The following is a 21848-nucleotide window of genomic DNA, read 5'->3' on the forward strand; positions in this document are numbered from 1 at the left end:
CAGATTCTTTGAACTATTATGAAAGTGTTAAACACTCAAAAAAGTCTGATCCAATTCTCAAAATTAAAACAGTATTATATATAAAACTGATATACTGACCAAGGGAGATATAACTGGACTCCCTCTTTGATTTGGAAGAAAAATTAATTCTTGAAGTTAAAAGAGAACTGAGGGCACGTTAGAAGCTGATAGACAATGAAATTAACTATAAATGCAACATACAAAATGTTAATGAATATACATCAGCAAAAAAACCTTATATGTTCATTATTTTCACATAATGAATGTTGTGGATAGATTCGAAAGGTGTGTGGTCCATAATTAAAGTTTACCGTTAAACGACTAACGCAATGCCACGGGTCGCTTTGAGTGGACGAATCAGCTGAGAGACAGCTTTATGTATTGCTACAAGAGTACTGAGTCCGCGCAAAGAGGGTACATGGCAAAAATGCGTTGGTGTGAAATACATCCGAAGCATGTCTTTTCCACCTGAAACCTAAAGTATCATTTATTTTATCTTCGGTGGTAAAGCTATATTATTCCTCCCATATCACTTCTTCTCACCCTAACGAAGTGGTGGTAGTGGCATTTTTGCCATCCGTTAGCGCGGTTGAAGAGGAGACTCGTATCATGCCACCAGTGGAGACAATCGGAACACGCAGAGAAAACCAGTAAATTAGGCCCCTGAAACCACAAGATGCGGAGGATCAAGATGTTCTCACAAAAGATGATGATATCCAATCGCTTTCCGAATCGAAAGGATGAAATCTCGTATTCGCCGTTCGAAAGATTGAACAGCGATTACACAAAATGAAGGATAAAATCAAGTTGCGTCTTGTTTATAATGTATGGTGGCCAACAGACCACTAGGCTACCATATAGGTCACGTGAAAGGACAACAGAACTTTCACGTTCGCAGTGCGGTGAACAGCCGCCGAAATTTGACGTACCCATTCCATTTCGAAACAAGACGTGCTGCTGACCACCGAACAGCACTGCCTTGATAGAATATCAGTTGATGAGGTGAACGAGAAGTATCGCGGAAAACCTTAATTTTCGCGACAACTCATTTCGCTTATTCCAAGAGCTTTCGCGTGGTATGTATAATCGACAGCTGATCAGGTGGAATCTTCATGAAAGTGCATTTATAAACACTCCCAGCTACTCAACTTTCTTGAATTCACAAGCATTTCATACATACTAATACTCACCGCAAATGACCGCGTATTCGAACGGATATACAGCGTGACTCACGGTCGATGGTAGGTTAGACAGTTCTGGAAAACGCAAAGCATGATTTGTCCAAAAATTTCACCTCTCACATTTCCTTATCTGTTCTATCGATCCAAAATATATTCAGCATTGCGGCGTTGCCACTTCCATCAAAAAGTCCAAGCAACTTTATTTTTCTAAATAAAACACCCCGTATATTAATACATTTTTGGAATCGCTCTGGTATTTTAATACTTTTTTGTTGATAATTTCATATACCTATCTCTATTTGTTTTCGGCATAAAAAATAAAATGTACTAGATATGGTCCAAAACATAGTCCTAATTGAAATTAAGTACATCAATACTCTCAATTGATGAAAAGTTGATATTCTGATGATAGTTTGTACAAACTCAAAATATCCAAATATCACCAAGAAATCGACTCCATATCATACAGGGCGTACTAAAATTACTATTATTTCCATTGTGCATAAAAGTAGTCAAAAGTTCATTTTTTCAAATGAAATCCCCTGTATATTACTCGGTAAATTGAAAGATGGTGAAAAATGCTTCAAGATGATATATCATGTCTCTATACATAAATCGTCAAGTTTTCTCAATAAAGTCGTTTCTTCTAGAAACATTATTTTTTTTTAGAATTTGGTCTAGGTAGCAGTGGAATTATCAAGCTTATAGCAGTTCGGTTACTTTTATAAGTGATTTACAAAGAGTTATCGACGGTGTTTCGAATCATCTTCCAAAATGAATGCAAATATCGATTATTCAAACGAAGTTCTTATGAATTATTTATTAAACACATGAACAAAGTGATCAAATCATTGTCAGAACGTGTAAAAAATTCAACCAAATGTATCCTGAATTAACACCAATAAACGAGAAACGAGAGAAATTTGTAAGGTTACAAAATAATTTCCTTAACTATGGCTCAAAGTTTCCAGGAAACAACTGTACCAAAAATCAGTCATTTCTAGGTAAAAAGTAAAATTATGTGGGCTAAAACATGTGAAAGTACAGACAATAACAGAATAGGATGATTCAAAATAACAAAATTGTAAACAAAATATCACATTTTCACAATAAATGCTGAAAATGTTGTCCATTACATTCTAAACACTTTGAAATGTTTTTTTTGTACGCGACTTGTGGTTTCTTTTTCAATTTCCTGGGGATCCAGATCTTCAATACTCCGCACTATTCGCCGTCGCAATTCTTCTTTGGTAGGCACTGGAGTACTGTATACCCTTTCTTTTAAAACATTCCATAAAAAAAGTCAAGTGGCGTGAGATCGGGTGATCTCGGTGGCCAATCCCACGGCCCTAACCGCCTAAACCAACGATCGTCGAAGTTTCCTGGAAACTTTCTGGGTGGAATGAGCTGGCGCTCCGTCCAGTTGAAACCACGAATTCCTATATTCCTCTAAAGGCAAATTTTCAAGAAAATCGGTTACATTCGTCCTTAATATTTGGAGATATCTCTCTCTGCATTCAGTGTGTCTTCATAAATAGAAAAGCTAATTTTATTGTTCTTCAGAATACAGAAAACATTCAGGTCAAATTTTTCTTGAAAACCCATTTCTTTTGTAACATGAGGATTATGATCAGCCCAAAAATATTTATTCCTTCTATTGAAAATACCATCCCTCGTAAATTTTGATTAGTCGCTCCAAATTATTTTTGACAAAATTTCCCGATCTTCCTGTGTATGAATCAAAAGGGATTCACAAAAATGCATTCTACGTTTGAAGTCTTCTGCTTTTAGAGCTTGAACTTTGATAAATTTATACGGATGCATTCCGTGATTTTTCAAAATTCGTTGTACTGAAGCATGTGATACACCTAAATCTTTTTCTGCACTGCGAATGGAAGCTTCTGGATATGCATAAAAACATGCCAAAACGTAAACAGTATTGTCCTCATTTGAAGTAACAGGTTTTGGTAATGTTGAAGGCGCTTTTAACATGGAGCCATAGTTAAGGAAATTATTTTGTTCATTGGTGTTAATTCAGAATATATTTTGTTGAATTTTCTACAAGTTCTGGCTATGATTTGATCACACTGTTCGTGTATAATGAATAATTTCATGAGAACTTCGTTTGAATAATCAATATTTGCATTCATTTTTGGCGATTTTTTTAAACACCGTCAATAACCATTTATCAGTTACTTATAAAAGACACCAAACTGTCATAAGCTTGATATTTCCACGGCTACCTAGAAATCAAATTCTTTAAAAATTATTTTTTGTACAACTGTAATTGAAAATCTCTTTGATAGAAACACTTCAATCAGAACACCTACCAAAAAATCATTTAGAAAAGTTCACACATGCAGTTCGTGCTATTGGTAATATTAAATCCCTGTGAAGTTACTGACGATGACGAAGTAGTATTCAGTCAAACTGTAGAAAGTCCTTCATGACTAACCAATAATCCTCCTTAAAATAACGTGAGTTGGCGTATGTAGTTGTAACATATGCCTTGTAATCCAAAGATCGTGTGTTCAAATCCCATGAACCCTATAATTTTTTTATTATCAGCAGTAACGTTATACAAAAAATTTGTATGATACATTTGTTGAAAGTGATTCAATTTTGCTCGTGAGTTTGCTCCACTTGCTGACGCACGTTCTGCAATAATCCCCACTCACAAAATAAAATGCCACTTTCAACACTTGTAGGTAAAACGTGAATAACTATTTTTCCACAAAAACGGCTTTATTAAGAAAACTTGATGATTTAGGTATAGGGACATGTATATCATCTTGAAGCATTTTCCACCATCTTTCAATTTATCGAGTAATATACAGGGGTTTCATTTGAAAAAATGAACTTTCGACTACTTTTATGCACAATGGAAATAATAGTAATTTTAGCAAGCCCTGTATGATATGGAGTCGATTTCTTGATGTTATTTGAATAGTTCGAGTTCGTCCAAACTATCATCAAAATATCAACTTTTCATGAATTGAGAGTACTGATGTACTTAATTTCAATTAAGGCTATGTTTTGGACCATATTTAGCACAATTTATTTTTCATCTTCAAAACAGATAGAGATAGGTATAGGACATTATTAACAAAAAAGTATTAAAATACTAGAGCGATTCCAAAAATGTATTAATATATGGGGTGTTCCATTAAAAAAAATATAATTGCTAAGACTTTTTGATAGAAATGGCAACGCCGCAATGCTGAAAATACTTTAGATCGATAGAACAGGTAACGAAATGTGAGAGGTGAAATTTTCAGAAAAATCATGCTTTGCGTTTTCCAGAAACGTCTAACCTACCATCGACCGTGAGTCACGTTGTATAAGCACAGAGAATTGATTACCGCAATGCATTTGATACAACATCAAGATCATATTGCATTTGCCTTGCAGAACCCGACAGAAACATCTGATCAGGCCAAAGTCCAAACACAGTGGGTTCATTTCAGAATGGTTGTAGTTGTAGTATTTCAGGGCGATTCCATCAGTCCTCTTCTTTTCTGAATCTTAAACCGTCCGTTTCACGGTTATACTCACACGACAGCCACGACAGCCCACGACAGCCACCAATTAGTCTTAACAAGAATAATTTCAGTGGGTGTTCGAACTGCCTCCCTTCACATAGAATAAACATATTGCATCTCTTTAGTAATTTCCGATTCGTGACAGCTTAAAGCGTCTCTCGCGTTATGGAAGCATAAACATTTGTGATACTATTTTTCAGATCCTCTACATTTTATGGACGTCGCATACAAACTGAGTCTTTGATATATCCCCATAAAAAGAAATCTAGTAGAGTAATATCTGGACTTCGAGCTGGCCGTGGTATTGGACCCTTATTTCCAATCCATTTCTCATTGAAAGTATCATCCAAATATTGGGTAACTATTCTATTATTATGTGGAGGTGTCCCATCTTGTTGAAACCACATATTCAGTCGAGTTTGTATTGGTTAATTCTCCAAGAGATTCGGCAACACATGTTGTAGAAAAACCAAGTACCTCTCCCCATTGAGAATTCCTTCGAAAAAATGAGGTCCTATCAAAAATAATCATCGATGATTCCGCTCCAAACATTAACCCCCCACACTGACTGAAATCTCTTTTCTTGCACCCAATGAGGGTTCACGTCAGACCAATAGTGACAATTATGTTTGTTTATTATACTGTTCTTATGGAAACGGCTTTCATCACTCCATAATATTTTTTTCAGAAACTGATCATCATCATGAATACGGGTGGACAACCATGCAATGAAGTTCAGTCTTCTATCAGCATCTCCTGAATATGGGAATATATTTTAGTTATTAAAAATGAAACATGACAATTATTACCTGGATGTAGTCCTTGAACAAAATGTATTTTGTATAGATGGAATTTGTATGGATGGAATTTGTATTTTGACAAAATACGTTGTATTGACGATATCGAAATGTAACAATGCATTGCTACTTGTCTGGTAGAACTATTTGGTTCCAACACCATTTGACCTAGCATTGCAACACTGTGATTCTCATCAGTAGCCGTTTTTGGTTTTTTTCACTTCCGTTCATTAAAACATCCATTTCGTGCCAAAGATTTGGCTAAGCCAGCGAATGTTTTGTCTGACGGTAATTTTCTGTCAGGATACCGATTAGCGTATATTCTCACTGCTTCTTTTGAATTTCTTCTTGCTTCGTCATAAATACATATCATATCTCACTTTTCTGCATTTGAAAATTGAACCATTTTTCAATTTTACGAAAAACCAAAAAAAAAATGAATACACTTTCGTCAAATCTGACAGGTCTCCTGACAGATCGATAAATACATTATTGCATTTATTTTGACTTATTCATGGCCCTCTTTATAATACGCAATAAAATTGTCTTTTTTCATCAGTATTCAAGGAAAACTACAAGTGTACGTAAATAAGAGGACCCTTTGACACCAAAATTATCTGCTTTCACGAAATATAGATATTCTTTTTCATCTTTTACATATTTGCCCGCGGAGTTTTATATGGGATACCCTGTATATATTTTTCAATATCAATATATGTTACGTAGAAAATTTTTATATATAACTAATATTACCAAAATTACTTCTTTAATCTTTAATTTTTTGCCAGTCTTCTTCGGTAATATTAGATAACATCTCATCAAATTTTGGAAAATTATTTTTAGCCTGATTCTTTGTTTTAATTTTCCCCAAATCAACTCGATGGGATTGAAAACACAAAAATAGGGGGAAGATTTCAGTAGGGTGTGTCCATACTTTTCAGCAATACTCTCAAGGGCATACAAATTTCCAATTGTTTTTGACTGTAAAACTTCAAGTAGTTGGTTTTTGGTATAGTAATCTTCAAAATACAAAATATTATCCATTAAAAAACTTTGTATTTCATCTTCCCTCGAATTTTTATTCGGTACTTTGATAAGCTGTCGCGAATGATAGGAAGCGTTGTCAAGAACTATCACACTATTCACATCCAAATTTGGGATCAATGTGTTTTCAAACCATTCCGCCAAATCTACAGTACACGTGGACTAGTTCGCTGCCAGTTCATTTCTATGTATTGGTTTTTCTGGCCTTTGAGAGTGCCGCAAACTTTAAGAGTGCACAATATCGTTTACTTTGACTATATACTCAGCGTCAATTGATGTATGAGCCGTTACTATGTGGTAGGAGATCATCAAGAAAAATTAGAATACAATAAACTGCTTATTGTATTAGTTTGAGAATGTCGTTAAAGGACGAAGCTGCAGTAACGTTAGTTACAAATAAAAGTTGTATAAAAACATAGAATGTTTAATTTCTCATTAGTCATGCACTCAGAGTTTAACTGTTTAGTTTTGGAGGAAGCAGTCCCATCATTTAGCACGGCAAATATGTTCCGATCTAAACTTCAATATAGTTACCGTTTTTTCCTATATCCTTCACGAAACTTTCATGATACTACTATTTTCCTTATTTTGCTCACTTTTATCTACATGTTTCCTTTCTGACTGATATATGATTGCTCCGAATTTCATTAATCAGTTCAATAAAGTTTTCCTTTCCAGAAAACGTGGGTTTGCGATGGCTATCAGGACTGCCCAAATGGAGAAGATGAATCAAAATGTCAAATAGTTTGTGATGAATCCACATTTCCGTGTAGCGGAATAAAAGTCAACAGCACCGCGACCGAATTCTGCATTAACAAAAAACATCGATGTGATGGACAGCAAGACTGTCCCAAAGGGGATGATGAAAAAGACTGTCCTACTAAAAGAGAATGTGAGCATGGCACGAAGTGCGAGCAAGTTTGCATCACGACATCTGATAAAAGGAAAGGTTGTTCGTGTTATGTCGGATACAAATTAGCCAGCGACAATTACACGTGAGTATTTTCTTCGAAGGCATATCTATGAAAATATGATGTACTTTTTCGCAGCTGTGAAGATATCAATGAGTGCATGTACGCTACAGATCCCGTGTGTTCTCAGACTTGCAATAATACCATTGGCAGTTTTAAATGCGGCTGTATGACGGGGTACGTACTTAGGCCAGACTTGAGAACCTGCAAAGCAGTAGGAGCGCCACCAACACTTCTATTCGCTAACAGAATAGACATTCGACAGGTAAGATTACATATATATTAGTTTAATTTGAAATGGGAGGCTGTTAGAGAAAAGTGATTGAGTGATGTCGAATATTTGAATTTCAATAGCGAGCCAAGTTGGCCTTTCTGTTGTTGGTCGATTGGCTTTGCGTTTTATCCCGCTCGTGATCCTGTCAAGTATTACTAATGTGATATTAGACGAATCAAAATAACTCTGATATTGAGTAAGGGCGATGACATCTCACAAAGACGGTATCTATGGGATACGCAGAGAACCGAAACCTCGGCTTCCCAAGGCGGTCAGTTGCAGAGCCAAGCTTTGACATTGACCGCCGACGAGATTCGCCCTCTGTCTTTCACTGCAGCTTTCACTGCAAGGCAACTAGTAAACTAAAGTCCAAACAAACGCATTTATGATTTAACACCAGACAGCGCTATTTCGACCCACCATAGGTATCATCAGTAAGTGCTAGGCTGAACCAGAAATACATTGCTAGAATTAAATGTCGTTAAAGGTCAAGCCTAAGTAACTAAGAAATGTCATCGTCTCTTCTTATGAAGACGCCATCTATGGGATCGACAGAGGAATCAATCTTCGAATATAAAAAGATAAACGAAGGTCCCCAAGACGGTCAATTGCAAAGCCATATTTTGAAAGCTGCAGTGAAAGACAGGACAAATCTTGTCGGCGGTCGATGTTGAAGCTGATCGCTTTGGAGATCATCCTTTATTTTTGATATTCGAGGATTGAGTTCTCTGTCGATCCCATACATGGCGTCCTCGTAAGGGGAAATGTCATCGTCCTCAGTTACTTGTCCTTTGAGGACAGTTGAGTCCAGTAATGCATTTATTATTTAGCCTAGCACCACTGATGAGACCTATGGAGTTGAATTATGAATACGTTGTTTGATCCCTAGTTTATGAGCAATTCTAATATTGATGACGTGCTTTTATGTCCTAGTTCAATATACTTACCTATTTTCAAAAATAATGCAGGAAGGTAAACATTTACTTTCCATTTATGGCTTGATATAAAACTTTGACAATATTAAAATTGTTATCGATATCTTCCATTCATCTAAAATGAAAGGGTATGAGTGGTTCCAATGTAGACCGATTCACAGCTATAAGGTATTTGGTATACCATTAGTGTCGCTAAAGGCACTCTTAGGTTTTCAGCTGACCTTACTCTCTCAATCATATTCTCGATGACTTTAATAATGTTGTTTTGTCCAGAATTCTTCCAACACTGTGCGTGATATCCCTAGCATATGAAAATTGTGAATTTCATTATAGAACATTTTCACGTTCAGTTCTAATGAACAAGATGAAGGATACCAGGAACCCAGGCTAGAAGCATATTGGACTGTAAAAAATATTACCTGATCTACGAAGTGGCTCTAATCCTTGTTTGGGTTGTCAAACGTCTAAAAATTTACCTTTATGGAAAAAATAATATCGACCCTGGAGGTAATACTCACACCTAAATTGAAGTAGATTCTCTTACGCGGTTGTGCCGAATGAGATTTTCAATTGGTGACCGTTACAATAATGATGAATATGTTCATCAAATAATGGCGTACCACAGACCTGTGACTGTATCTTTGGGGAAAAATTTGACCCTATTCAGAAGAGGCAAAAATTGTGTGAAGGTGAAAATATGATTAAACAGAATATATCGAATACTTCAGTCAAATGTTAAAAACTTTGGATAGGTACCTGGAAAAATGCAATTTTAGAAGTGCCTCATAAAGGACACAGAGTCATGGAAAATCGGTTTGGTGTGAAAAGTTCACCTCAAAAAATCCAAATCCCATGAAAATCTAAGAATTTCCGGTAGCGCCTTAGATTAACATGGCAACTGACCTCAGGGCTACTTCACTAGGCGAAGATAATATATTACTTTCTTTAACTATGTTAACCTTGAGTAGTCACGATAAGATTTCGATAGACAAGGTAGAGTCTGCAAAATTCAAAAAAATAGTGTCCGTAACTCATCCAATCCCCATAGATTCGATATTCCTTATGTCCAACTAGAGCCATCAATTCATTCGAGTAATCTAGATGTATCTAGTCAACAGTTAAATTCTAGGTGTTTTACTATTTTTCTAAGCCTTTGAATAATATCGAGCTTTTGTGAACATTCATGAAATGATCAAAAATTACCTTTCAGGTTTCCTTAAGCAATGCTAAATACACTACATTACTGAAGGGCCTTCACAACGCTATATCCCTAGACTATCATTACGAAAAAGATTACATCTTCTGGTCCGATGTGTCTATAGATGTTATTAGAAGAGCCTACATCAATGGCAGTGACATTACAGGTAACTTCTACTTCAAAATCATGAAAAATATGTATTAATTTTACCTCATTCAGATATCATCAACTCCGGGCTGGAGGCACCTGGAGGCGTAGCCATAGACTGGATCCACAATCTCATTTTCTGGACAGATTCCGGTACACGAAGGATTGAAGTGGCAACCCTAGATGGCCAACAGAGAGCAATATTAGTAGCGAGTGAGGTGGATAAACCTAGAGCTATAGCTGTTCATCCAGGGGAGGCTTTGGTCTTCTGGACGGACTGGGGACCGAATCCGAAAATAGAAAGGTCCGAAATGGATGGTTTCAACAGGCGGAGCATCATCACAGAGTCCGTGTTTTGGCCCAATGGTCTCACCATAGATTACACTTCTAACCAAGTCTACTGGGCTGATGCTAAGCACAACGTCATCGAAACTTCGATGTTGGACGGCACCAACAGGAAAAAGGTCATTAGCAAAGGGCTTCCCCACCCTTTCGCACTTACGATTTTCGAAGACGCTATTTTCTGGACAGACTGGCACACGAAGTCAATTTCTACGGCCAACAAGGCTACTGGAGCTGGGCTGCATACCATTCATTCTCGACTTCATTTCCCTATGGACATCCACACATACCATCCTCAAAGGCAGCCTAAGTATCGAAATCGTTGTGGACCTACAAACGGAGGTTGCGCTCATATGTGTTTACCAAATGCGAAGACTTTCACGTGTATGTGTCGTATGGGTCAAAAGTTGAAATCCGATAAGAGAAATTGTCAGAAACCTGAAAAATTTCTACTGTTCGCCAGAAAAAAAGATCTCAGAATGAAATATCTGGATGGAAGTTCACAACATCAGTACGAGATGGTAAGTATTTTACTTCTAGCCTTTCTACAAAGCTCACTGAATTCGAACTCTTTACTTTTTCAAGAATATAAATGAGAAAACAGTGAATCATGAATTATTCCGTCATGCACATTCATCTCCTATAGTCATTCTCTTATATTCAAATATATTTTTTTTTACATTAGAGAAAGTACTTTCATATCATTTGATATGTTTCTAATATATTATCGCACCGGCCTTCAGTCGGCCGGCGCGACATGGGCACTCGTCTGATGTGGCACGCGTAATGAAGAAATATTGCAATTGCGTTGGCTTTGTTTCACGTAATGAAAAAATAGAGGATTTCCGCTCCCGCCGTTGATGATAGCGGACATATCGTGTCTGTTCTCATTCTCTCATTCTCATTTTATACACGTTTATCGTTTTATTGTGTGAATGCCTGCCGTCTGGAGAACATGTATCGCAATTTTATAAAAGTACTGTCTCCCGGCGTGATACGATTGAAATCGATCACATGCAGCGGAAAAAGTTTGAGACATTAAGGGTATCACTTTGAAAGAGACATCCTGATAGCCACAGAAAGGGTGATGATCGAATTACCAAACTTGTGAATCGCTACAGATCCAAAAAAGTAAGCAAAAGTCACTTTGAAGGTTGAGATCGCATTTTTGTTCAGTATAAAAGGTTTTCGCGAGATTTGCTTTATTTATTAGAAAATTCACAGAATTACTTATGACATCGAATATTTTATTCTTATTTCTACAAAAGTAAATTTCGCAACTAGTTTTTATACCTATTACATAAATCGTGTAATTTATTGAATTGATGGTTTTTTTTCTTCTTAGAGCTTGTAAATAGAAGTTTTTGCTTGAAAATGTTGTTTTGTTATCAATCATTTTCTAAATTTTTGTTATCGCTATGCATTTCATTCAATGCATTAATTATTCCTAACTTTTGTCAAATTATGACGCATTACAATTGGTAATTCGGTCATTGTGTTTTATGTCATTTCGAATTTTTTCACCTTGAATCCTCTCGTTTGACATTCATATCATGGACTGTATAAAAACATGCAACTTCTTTGGGAGTGCGCTGTCTTGAATTTATAATGACGTCATTTCATTTTCTGCATTATCAGCAAATTATTTCATTTGATACTCATATCAAGGAGGTGCATGAAAAAATTAGTCCGCCCTCTTGAGCGGACCCCTATTTTCATCGAACCCTTTCACTTCATATCCATAATAGGAGAGTACATAAAAAATTACTAGGCGCCATCTTGAGCCGTCCACCATGTTGAATATAAAATGGGTCACTTACATTCATGTATTGTCATCTGAATTAAGCATGTTTGTAAAATTTCAAGTCAATCAGTTGAGGACAACTGCTTTAAAATTCAGTATATTGCAGTTTGATAAAAGTTCGAATGTAAAAAGAAAAGTTTACACATCATTTTCTACATCTTCTGCATTTATCAGTGACATACCTCAAATTGATGTTTCTGATTTAGATACAGTGACTAAAAAAAATTGACAGGAAAACAAAAATACCTTTCAGAAATTTCAACTGAATATTTCTAGAGGAAATTAGTTTTTGGAAAAAAGTGTTCTGGCTCTCTATTTCTTCATCTTTGTAAAAAAATGTGAAAATATTTCGAAGAATGGAAAAAGCTATTGAATTCATAATGAACTCTCTACATGGGTAGATCATGCATAGAAGTTTCCTTTAGATAGAAACTACTTTCAAATTTTTTAGTACAAATATGCAGAATTAGAAAGTTTTTCCTTTACCGTCAATAACTTCTAGATAGTTTAAGAACAGGATTCAATTACGTTTATCCAGCAGAATTGATCAACACTGCTCAACGAGAGCTATGTGAGTTAAATATTGAAGGCGACGGAAATTCAAAACAATCCATTTGGCGGCTGGGTGAGATATTGGAGGCGTATCTCGGCAGAGATGAAGTTTCCACAGTGGCACAACAGAAAATGGTGACCTTTCAGGTCCTTCACAGTGTCGGTATTCCAAGGACTTTGCGGACTTTTCACAAACCAATCCAACATCTGGTATTGCATCTACATATATAACTGTACAAAGATCTCACCATCCAGTGGAAATTGATTCCGGACGGAGAAAGGCATCAAAATGAACTCAAAGAAGGAAAGAAACAGGAAGAAATGCAGCAGGTTACCACACGAAGACTATGTTTTGTGAAACTGATATATCTGACCCTAAACAATTATGGAATGATTGAACCAGAAACTCTATTTTCAAACTATTTTGGTGACAACCATACATTTCGCTACCCACGTAATGTCCCATGCGACTGACCAGTAATCAAATATCTTACAGAAAACAACAAAACGATTTGAGCATTCATGATTTTTTGGGGAGGGTAAATGTTTGAATGATTTTTTTTCTTATGTTTCTATACCTCTTAATACAATGTTTGATTTTACCTAGTGATAACAAGGTCAGTATAGATTAACTTGTAATGATGTTTTTCAAAGTTATTACAAGTTAATCATCCTATTGGAAAGTTACAAGCTGATGCAACACTATGAAGAATGAAAATGTAGCATATATACTCTCCTATTCACGCGAATCCAAGTCGGGTCGCTATTTCGAAATTATACTGAAACTACAATATTCAATTCACTTCATATCAGTAGATCCAAAGATACTTCGTCAACAACTCGTAATATACTATAATAGACCAGTCGCTTCACTATCAGTGATATCAAAAATTATGGAGACAGCTGTAAACCAACATTTTCTTCAATATTTGGAAGGTTTTAACATCTTGAGCGATCATTAATATGGCTTTCGGTAACAAAGATCAACAGGCGAACTTCTATCTTATGTTACCCATATTTGGAATAACGCAATCAAGAAACATGGAGAGTCAAGAGCTATTGCCCTTGATATTTCTAAGGCCTTTGGCCGTATGTGGCATGAGGGTTTGTCGGCCAAACTTTGATGCTATGGGCTATGGCTGGTCAGATCATTCTTGTGTGTGGCTGAATGAACCTGAATGAACGTTCCCTACTTTTACCATCAACGCTGGTGTTCGCCAGGGATCCATATTGTCTCCAACCCTTTTTATTGTATATCAATGACTTATTGGGAAAAATCAAGAATGCAATATATTGCTTTGCTGACGACATCACACTTGTCCCATCATTCCATTTGGATTATAGGACATCGGTTGCGGATGCACATTTTCACCGGCAGCAGGAGGCAGCATATCTTGATAAGGAAGTGGATTTATTTTTGAATCGAGGTGAAAGTAACAAGGTTCAATTCAATGCCACAAAAACCCAGGCATCGGTTTCCTCCAAAAAGATAAATGGCTCCGAACCGGATATAATAATGCCAGGTCAGAAAATTCCGCTTTCTGCTTCGAAAAGTTTGTTGGGGGTTACAATGAACACCAATATGTCTTGGCACAATCATGTCTCTGGAATTGCGAAGGCTGCTTCTAAAAAGCTTGGAACACTGTTTCGAACCAGAAAAGTGTTCACACCTCAGCCACTTTTGATGCTTTTGATGCTCAGATCAGACCTTCTTTGGAGTATTGTTCTCATGTATGGAGCTCCGCCGCTAATCATACCCTGAAGCTTCCAGAAAAAAGCTATTCGTCTGATTGGTGACGCGAACATCACTTGAAACGAATATTACTGAAGTTTTTTCCCAAACCGTTATTTCAACACCTCGACACGTGTTTCAATCACCAAGTGATCATCTTCAAGAGGAAGATTGAATCTTTTTTTTGAAGATTAAATCTTCCTGTCGAAGATGATCACTTGGTGATCGACACACGATTTGATCTTCCCGAGGAAGATTCAATCTTCCTCACTTAGTGATCGAAACACGTGTAGAGGTGTTAAAAAAATGGTTTGGTGTTGGAAAAAACTCCAGTAATATTCATTATCACACCAAAGGTTCCTAACAGTGCATCACAGAATCACTTGCAACCTTGATAGTCTGGAACATCGAAGAAACGTTGGGAATTTGTCTCTCTTCTATAGATACTTCCACGGGAAATGTTCAAGTGACTTGGCACATTTGATTTCACCGAGAACGGTACATATCAGAATCATGCGACGAACTGTGGGTGCTCATTGTTTTGATGTTCAACTCAGTACACCTCGAACTTCACTGTTCGAGAACTCTTTCATATAGAGAACTTGCAACCTTGATAGTCTGGAACATCGAAGAAACGTTGGGAATTTGTCTCTCTTCTATAGATACTTCCACGGGAAATGTTCAAGTGACTTGGCACATTTGATTTCACCGAGAACGGTACATATCAGAAACACGCGACGAACTGTGGCTGCTCATTGTTTTGATGTTCAACTCAGTACACCTCGAACTTCACTGTTCGAGAACTCTTTCATATAGAGAACTGCATTTATGTCGAAAAAACTTTCGGAGAACGTTTTTCCAAATGGATTTAATCTCCAGTGATTCAAATCAAATGTGAATCATTATTTCCACACAGGCACCGCTCTTAGAGCGCCCCAAGGATTTTTCTGAAGTGCTTGTGTTTTTTTCTTGAAAAAATTTGAGAAATAGTTCCATAGTCTATACACAAAAATAAAATATTATAAGCGACCATATCAAGTTGAAAATAAAATGGAAATATAATTTGAGTTTTCTTTAGAATTGAAAATCTCCCCTTCACTTCATTCTAACGTTTTATATGGTTTATTCATTGCAGGTTATACCGGTGAATGGAATAAAATCAGCCGTTGCCATCGCGTGGGATTCGAAATCAGACTGGATATATTGGACAGACGTGGAAAGAAACTCTCTGAATCGTGCATGCTGGAATGGTTCTCTCCAGGAAGTATTGATTCATTCCAATATAAGTGAGTTTTATAATAGTTTTCAAACCAACACAACTCTAACTATACTGGATGAAATTTGTTGTAGTATCCCCAGCTGGTATATCTTTGGATTGGGCAACAGAAAAAATATACTGGACCGATGCAGGAACTAACAGAATCGAAGTAGCCAACACCAATGGATCCATGCGGTCTTTATTAATATGGGAAGACCTCGATAAACCAAGAGATATTGTTGTTGATCCGCAAGGTAAACGATATTTTTTTAGCAAGTACTACCACTGGAAATTCATTTCGTAAATTTGTTTTGTGTTCATATATGATTAATTTCCTACTACTAATTAGTTGAAATTTCCGAACTGAACATTCATACAGGGCTATTCAAAATCGTTTCTGTACATGGGGATCTCGTAAACGATAAGAGATAGAGTGTCGATTGAATTGTGGCTGAGTTGTGTAATTTAGAGACCTATTCAATGATGTGATAGCTCTTTTAGTTCTGGAGATATACAGGAAAAACAAAAAAATCACAAATACTTTTTTGTTTGTATCTTCTTTATTAACAGACATATTGAATATCTGTCTGCATTTTGCTATTTGCACTTGATGTGGACTATCAGAATATATCCATGAATCTTTTATACAGGGTATCATCCGACTTGGGCCACCACCATCTTTGAATTTTTAAATACGGACCTGTATTTTTTGTTGTAGTTTATGAATCGTCGACGTTCACTTCATACTGAGAAATTAAATTAAATTTTATATTTTGGTATGTTTCGGTACTATTTTATTATAATTGGGTGAATTATTCCCTTTTAAATTATGGCCCTGGAAATTGGTTGACTTAGTTGAATAAAAACACAATAGCAATATTCACGTCTTCCTATGTACCGTAAAGTTTTTCGAGAGTTTTTTTTTTTTCATTTTTTGGTACCTTTTCATATTTTTTCACATTTCCATTTGAGCGTTTTCTACAATGAACTTCGGTGAAAAAAACCTTTTTGATTATCTGAAACATATCTACAATGAATAGATTATATGTGTTTTGATAAGCAGAAAAAAAAAATGATAGCAATAATAACATCCGAAATGAACACTATAATTGTAATGAATATTAAAATGAAATAATTTATGTAAACAACAAATTTATGGCGCAATAAATGTTCGAATTGGAGTCCTTCCATTTCAAGATATTCTTAAACTCGTTTTTTCATATTATTTATTGCCCTTAATACACTTATTTGCTGCATTGTTGCGAAAGCATTCAAAATCCTCAATCCTCAAGTTTTCCACATTTTCTATCTCTCTGCCAGCGTAAATCTTAATTTTCAATGTCCCTAATAAATAATTCAAAATAGTAAGATCGGGTGATCTTGCAGGCCATCTTATTGGCCCTTTATTTGCTATCCATCTGTTGTTGAATGTGGTATTCAGAAACTGATTAACCTCTCATATACAATGGGGATGAGCTCCATCATGTTGAAACCAGATTTCAGTCAACCTACCTATAGGAATATCTTTAAGGTATTTAGTAAAGGTGGTCCTTAAAAATTGCAAATAACATTCGTCATTCAATGTCTCCTGGAAAATATATGGCCCAAGAATTTTATTATCAAAAATTCCTGCCCATACATTAAATCCAAATCGCACTTGGACGAACTTCTCTGAAATTATTTTCATTGGTCTGAGACCAGACATGTTCATTATTCCTTTTGAATACAGAGCAATTTGTGAAACGACTCTTATCGGTCCAAATGACGTAATTCAAAAAATTCCCATCTCTTACGATTTGTCTATGCAGTTGCAGAAATTTCTTCTTCTTTCGGGATCTCCTGAATATAATTTATGAATCGTTTCAATTTTGTTACATTTAAAAGTACGCTTCCTGAGAGTGCGCCAAACTGTTTTTTGTGGCAAATTCAATTCATCTGCAATTTGTACCGATGATTTTGATGAACTTCCATTATTATTACTGAGAATTTATTAAAATTAAAAAAAAACTTACTTTTTCAACAATACTTCGGCTGCTTTCGCAACAATACAACAAAGGAGTGTATCAAGAGTAATAAATAATATAAAAAAACGAGTTCAAAATTGTCTCGAAATGGAAGTAAATTTCGTAGATTTCAAAATTGAATGAGTTCCCAGCTAAGTCCAATTCATGCACCTGAATATCAGTTCAGAAATTATCAGTTCGAACCATATAAAAATAGTATATTTTATGAGGAATGCTCAGACTTGATAGAAATGAATAGCAATTTCTCTGAATCTTTGCTTGTCTGTTAATATTACGTAGTGGTAGAACACTCTGAGTAATGTTTCATCAGTTCGGACTTCCATTGCCTAATCTAATAGGATATAGATTGATTTGAAATTCCTGAAAAAATCTGAAAAAATTAAAAAGATTATACTGAATCGTTCAGTGATTTCAAAATCAATCTATATCATATTAGACAATGGAAGTCCGAACTAAAAATATATGTTTAAAATATGTTTTTCCGGTAACCAGCTGTCGCACCCCTACGAACGACAACCCTCAGAAGTCAAAACTTGTGCGAGATAAGGATTAACGAGGTCTTACCTTTTAACGGGATGAAATACACCACGAAACATTGTCAACCACCTTCAAACAAACTCTGAGTAATATTCTATAAAATTCACAGAATTGTATTTTATGCATAATATTAGAGGAGAAATACAATGTGTGTCATATCGAGCTGAGAAAAGTTTTACTGAAATGCTGAGAAATTCTATGACTCTCTTTTTTTTTCGTGGAAACGTTATGTTGAAGATTCCACGTTATAATTCATAAGAAACCTGAGCCTTATTTTTTTCCAGTCACAATTGTGCACTGAGTATGTGTGTGAACAGTGGACTGAACTGTAGCGTGATCCTATATATCTCATATTCATACGGTAAAATTTATCGTTAAAATTCCCCTTAGTGAGTTATGGAGTGCTTAAAAACCTCATAATCAACATTGTGGTTTCTGAATTGTACGTTTTTACTGGTTCGCCAATATCAGTCGGGCACTTTATATGAGCTCTGACAAAACAAGGATACAGACAAAAGTTTTTTTTCCCATTCTGTGAATTTTATTATCGCTTCAATAATATCAGTGGCAGGGCATACTTATTATGGGTTCTAATAATAATATATCCAACAAAGATATTTGTGCTTTGTTGACGAAAGTTAGTGAAGACGCAGAGGAAATCAAAGCTGAGGTGAAATCAATGAAGAAAGAATTTCAACTTCGTGTCAAACTGGAAACATCACTGAATAATTTATTGTCTGAAAACATTAATTTGAAGACCAAAGTCCACCACAAATCCCATTTCAATTTTTGGATAAAATACAACTTCCTCTTCTGTTGTGAATTTTGTTATACAGGTTGTGATCGAAAACTTGAAAGTCTGACTTACTAAGTACGAAATAAACAGCTGTTTCATTGGCCGTAAAGTCAAAAATAATCCAATTTTTTGGACCTGATCTCAAAATGACAATTTTTTAAAATATTCTCTAAAATATCACTCCTGAAAAATTCTGGTCTGATATTTGTGAAAATTCTATCATTTGAGGATAGGCAAGAGAGAAAATCTCTAGTTAACCACTTGAAGACTGCCAAAGCTGATAAACTAGAGGCTAAGCTTAGAAATATATATATATATATATATATATATATATATATATATATATATATATATATATATATATATATATATCATTACAACATAATAATTTTTTTTCCACTTATGATAACTTTTATTCCTTTTATTTCTCTTATTCTTTCATTTTTCACATTGTATTGGATTGTATGAAAGTTGTAAAGTGTAAACTATGTTTGAGATAGCATATCTGAATTTGAGGTCATTATATCAATAGGATTCGCACAATTCAGTTACATTTACTCAATAAGAAACCTGATATGATATAAGCTCAGACATATTCAACATACGATTATACTCTCATTCGTGCAGATACGAATGGAAGAGGTGGATATGTAGGTTTCTGCATATACAGTAACATAAACTACAAATTAATTTATTCTCAAATATCCCAATCTTCAGAACAAATTTGTAATGATTTGAAAGTGAAAGTAAAATACAACAGGAGTTATCCACCGGCTTGGAAACGGGCTAACGTGATTTCCATACCAAAGCGTAAAAATCCCACAGGATTTGGTCACCTCAGGCCAATAAACATACCCCCAATTCTCTCTGAGGTGTTTGAGCTTATCTTAAAAGGTGAAATATTGCATTCGGTGGAAAAAAAAATAACGTTATAACTTCGGTTCAATCAGGTTTCCGAAAATTTCATAGCACCACTACGGCTTCACTAAATATCACCAATGACATTCTCACTTCAGTTGATAAGGGCCAACTAGTTTACGATTCTACTAGACTATAGTAAGGCGATCGATACTATTGATCGTAATGTTTCATGTGATAAACTTCTATATTATGGTTTCTCTCAGGAAGCTTGTGCGCTTATTCGTAACTATTTATCGGTATGTCAGTCAGTAGTAGTTGATTCATTGAAGTCAGATGCCCAAACAGTGAATATCGGAGTACCTCAAGGATCATTCTTGGGACCATTTTTGACTTTGAATGACGTCATGCGCCCTTGAGCTATGTGCACGATATATAACCTAGAATATGGAGGTTGACATTGAGATTCGAGGGTACTAATGCCAGTTCCCACCCCCATCACTTTGGACCTTAAATGACGTCACGCGACCTTGAGCTGTGTGTACTTCACATGACCTGGTACATGGAGTTTGACCTTGACATTCGACTCATATGACCTTGAATACATTGAAAGCGTTACCTTGAACCCCTCCCTCTATATTAGATCAGCGTATCTTGCGTGAATGCAAGATCCAGTGCAGAGTACCTAAAGTAATCGAAATGATAATGAGTATTTGTTGAATTCGAAGGTGACAGTACTAGACTGTACTAGATGTTCAACTTTCAACATATATTTACTCCTCATGTAAAAATAAACACTTCCGGTGTGAAAAAAATCACTGTTTTTTTCAAAAAATTAAAAAATAATTTTCTTTTTTTTTATAAATTGAGAAAAATATTTTAATAAGTGAATCAACTTGTGATCACACATGCGTTACATAATGTTACTTCTCTACTCAGTAATTCCTGTCCATTTTATTATCACATTCATTTAATCATCTTCTGATATCAACTTGGTTGTTGCAGTTCTGGTGAGAGGGAGCATTGTTTGTTTTGGATTCTTTCTTCAGAGTTCAGAATCCTCTCAATTGTTCACTGGGAGGCTTTTTCTAACCACACTCATTTTTTTCTTTCTACCCTATCGACTCATGATGCTATGTGAAAAGATCCATTAAGAATGGCAAAATTACAATTAGCACCCAATCTCGTTATTATCAGTTTCTTTCCAAAATTGCAGGTTCTTTGATGTATAAAAGATTAACTGATTATTCTGGAAACAATAATCTTTTTTATGGTGATCAGAATAATTTTCGAAGGTCTAGAGGTACAGAGGTAGCAGCAATGCATGACATTTCAAAAATTCGAACTGAAATTGACAATAATAAAAAATGTTGCCTCTTGTCTTCAGATGTGTGTGAAGAATTTGATAGTGCATATCATTATATATCGATCTATTATTATTTTCAATATACATCAACTCAACAACAGTTTTACTTCTGGAGGCATCAGGTGAATTATTTGCTGATAATACAACAATTATATAGTCTTCGGATTACTTCGACAAAATTCATGATGATATAAAAACAGACATGGGAACAATTTCAGGATGGCTCCAAGAGAATAAATCAACTCTAAATTTCCGAAAATCTTCGTGTATGAATATTTCCGAAAGAACTGTTTCTGCCTATATTTATTAATAACAGTTCAATAAGTTATACCAATTTTATTAAATTTGTAAGATTGTATATCGATAAAAATTTTTCGTGGATAAAACAGATCATTGATTGAATAGAATACCATTGGTATTCTATTCAACTATATTTCTATTGTATCCTTGAGGATCAGTAGTGATCAGC

General features: G+C 35.4%; 1 protein-coding gene across 4 annotated transcripts in view; it reads left to right on the top strand.

Moving 5' to 3' along the window:
- The window catches only part of Lrp4 (LDL receptor related protein 4), a 98769-nt gene that overhangs the window by 50276 nt on the left and 26645 nt on the right, over nt 1–21848 (top strand). For all 4 annotated transcript variants that reach the window (XM_074185317.1, XM_074185319.1, XM_074185316.1 and 1 more), the window contains exons 10-15: nt 7264–7580; nt 7635–7821; nt 9976–10129; nt 10183–10973; nt 15676–15826; nt 15891–16052. In XM_074185317.1, coding sequence (XP_074041418.1) covers nt 7264–7580; nt 7635–7821; nt 9976–10129; nt 10183–10973; nt 15676–15826; nt 15891–16052 — 1762 coding nt within the window. The remainder of the gene's footprint in view (nt 1–7263; nt 7581–7634; nt 7822–9975; nt 10130–10182; nt 10974–15675; nt 15827–15890; nt 16053–21848) is intronic.

The sequence above is a fragment of the Leptinotarsa decemlineata genome, unplaced genomic scaffold (assembly GCF_025532065.1).
Source record: "Leptinotarsa decemlineata unplaced genomic scaffold, Ldec_3_MD MMD2_tig00026369_RagTag_RagTag, whole genome shotgun sequence".
NCBI lineage: Eukaryota > Metazoa > Arthropoda > Insecta > Coleoptera > Chrysomelidae > Leptinotarsa > Leptinotarsa decemlineata.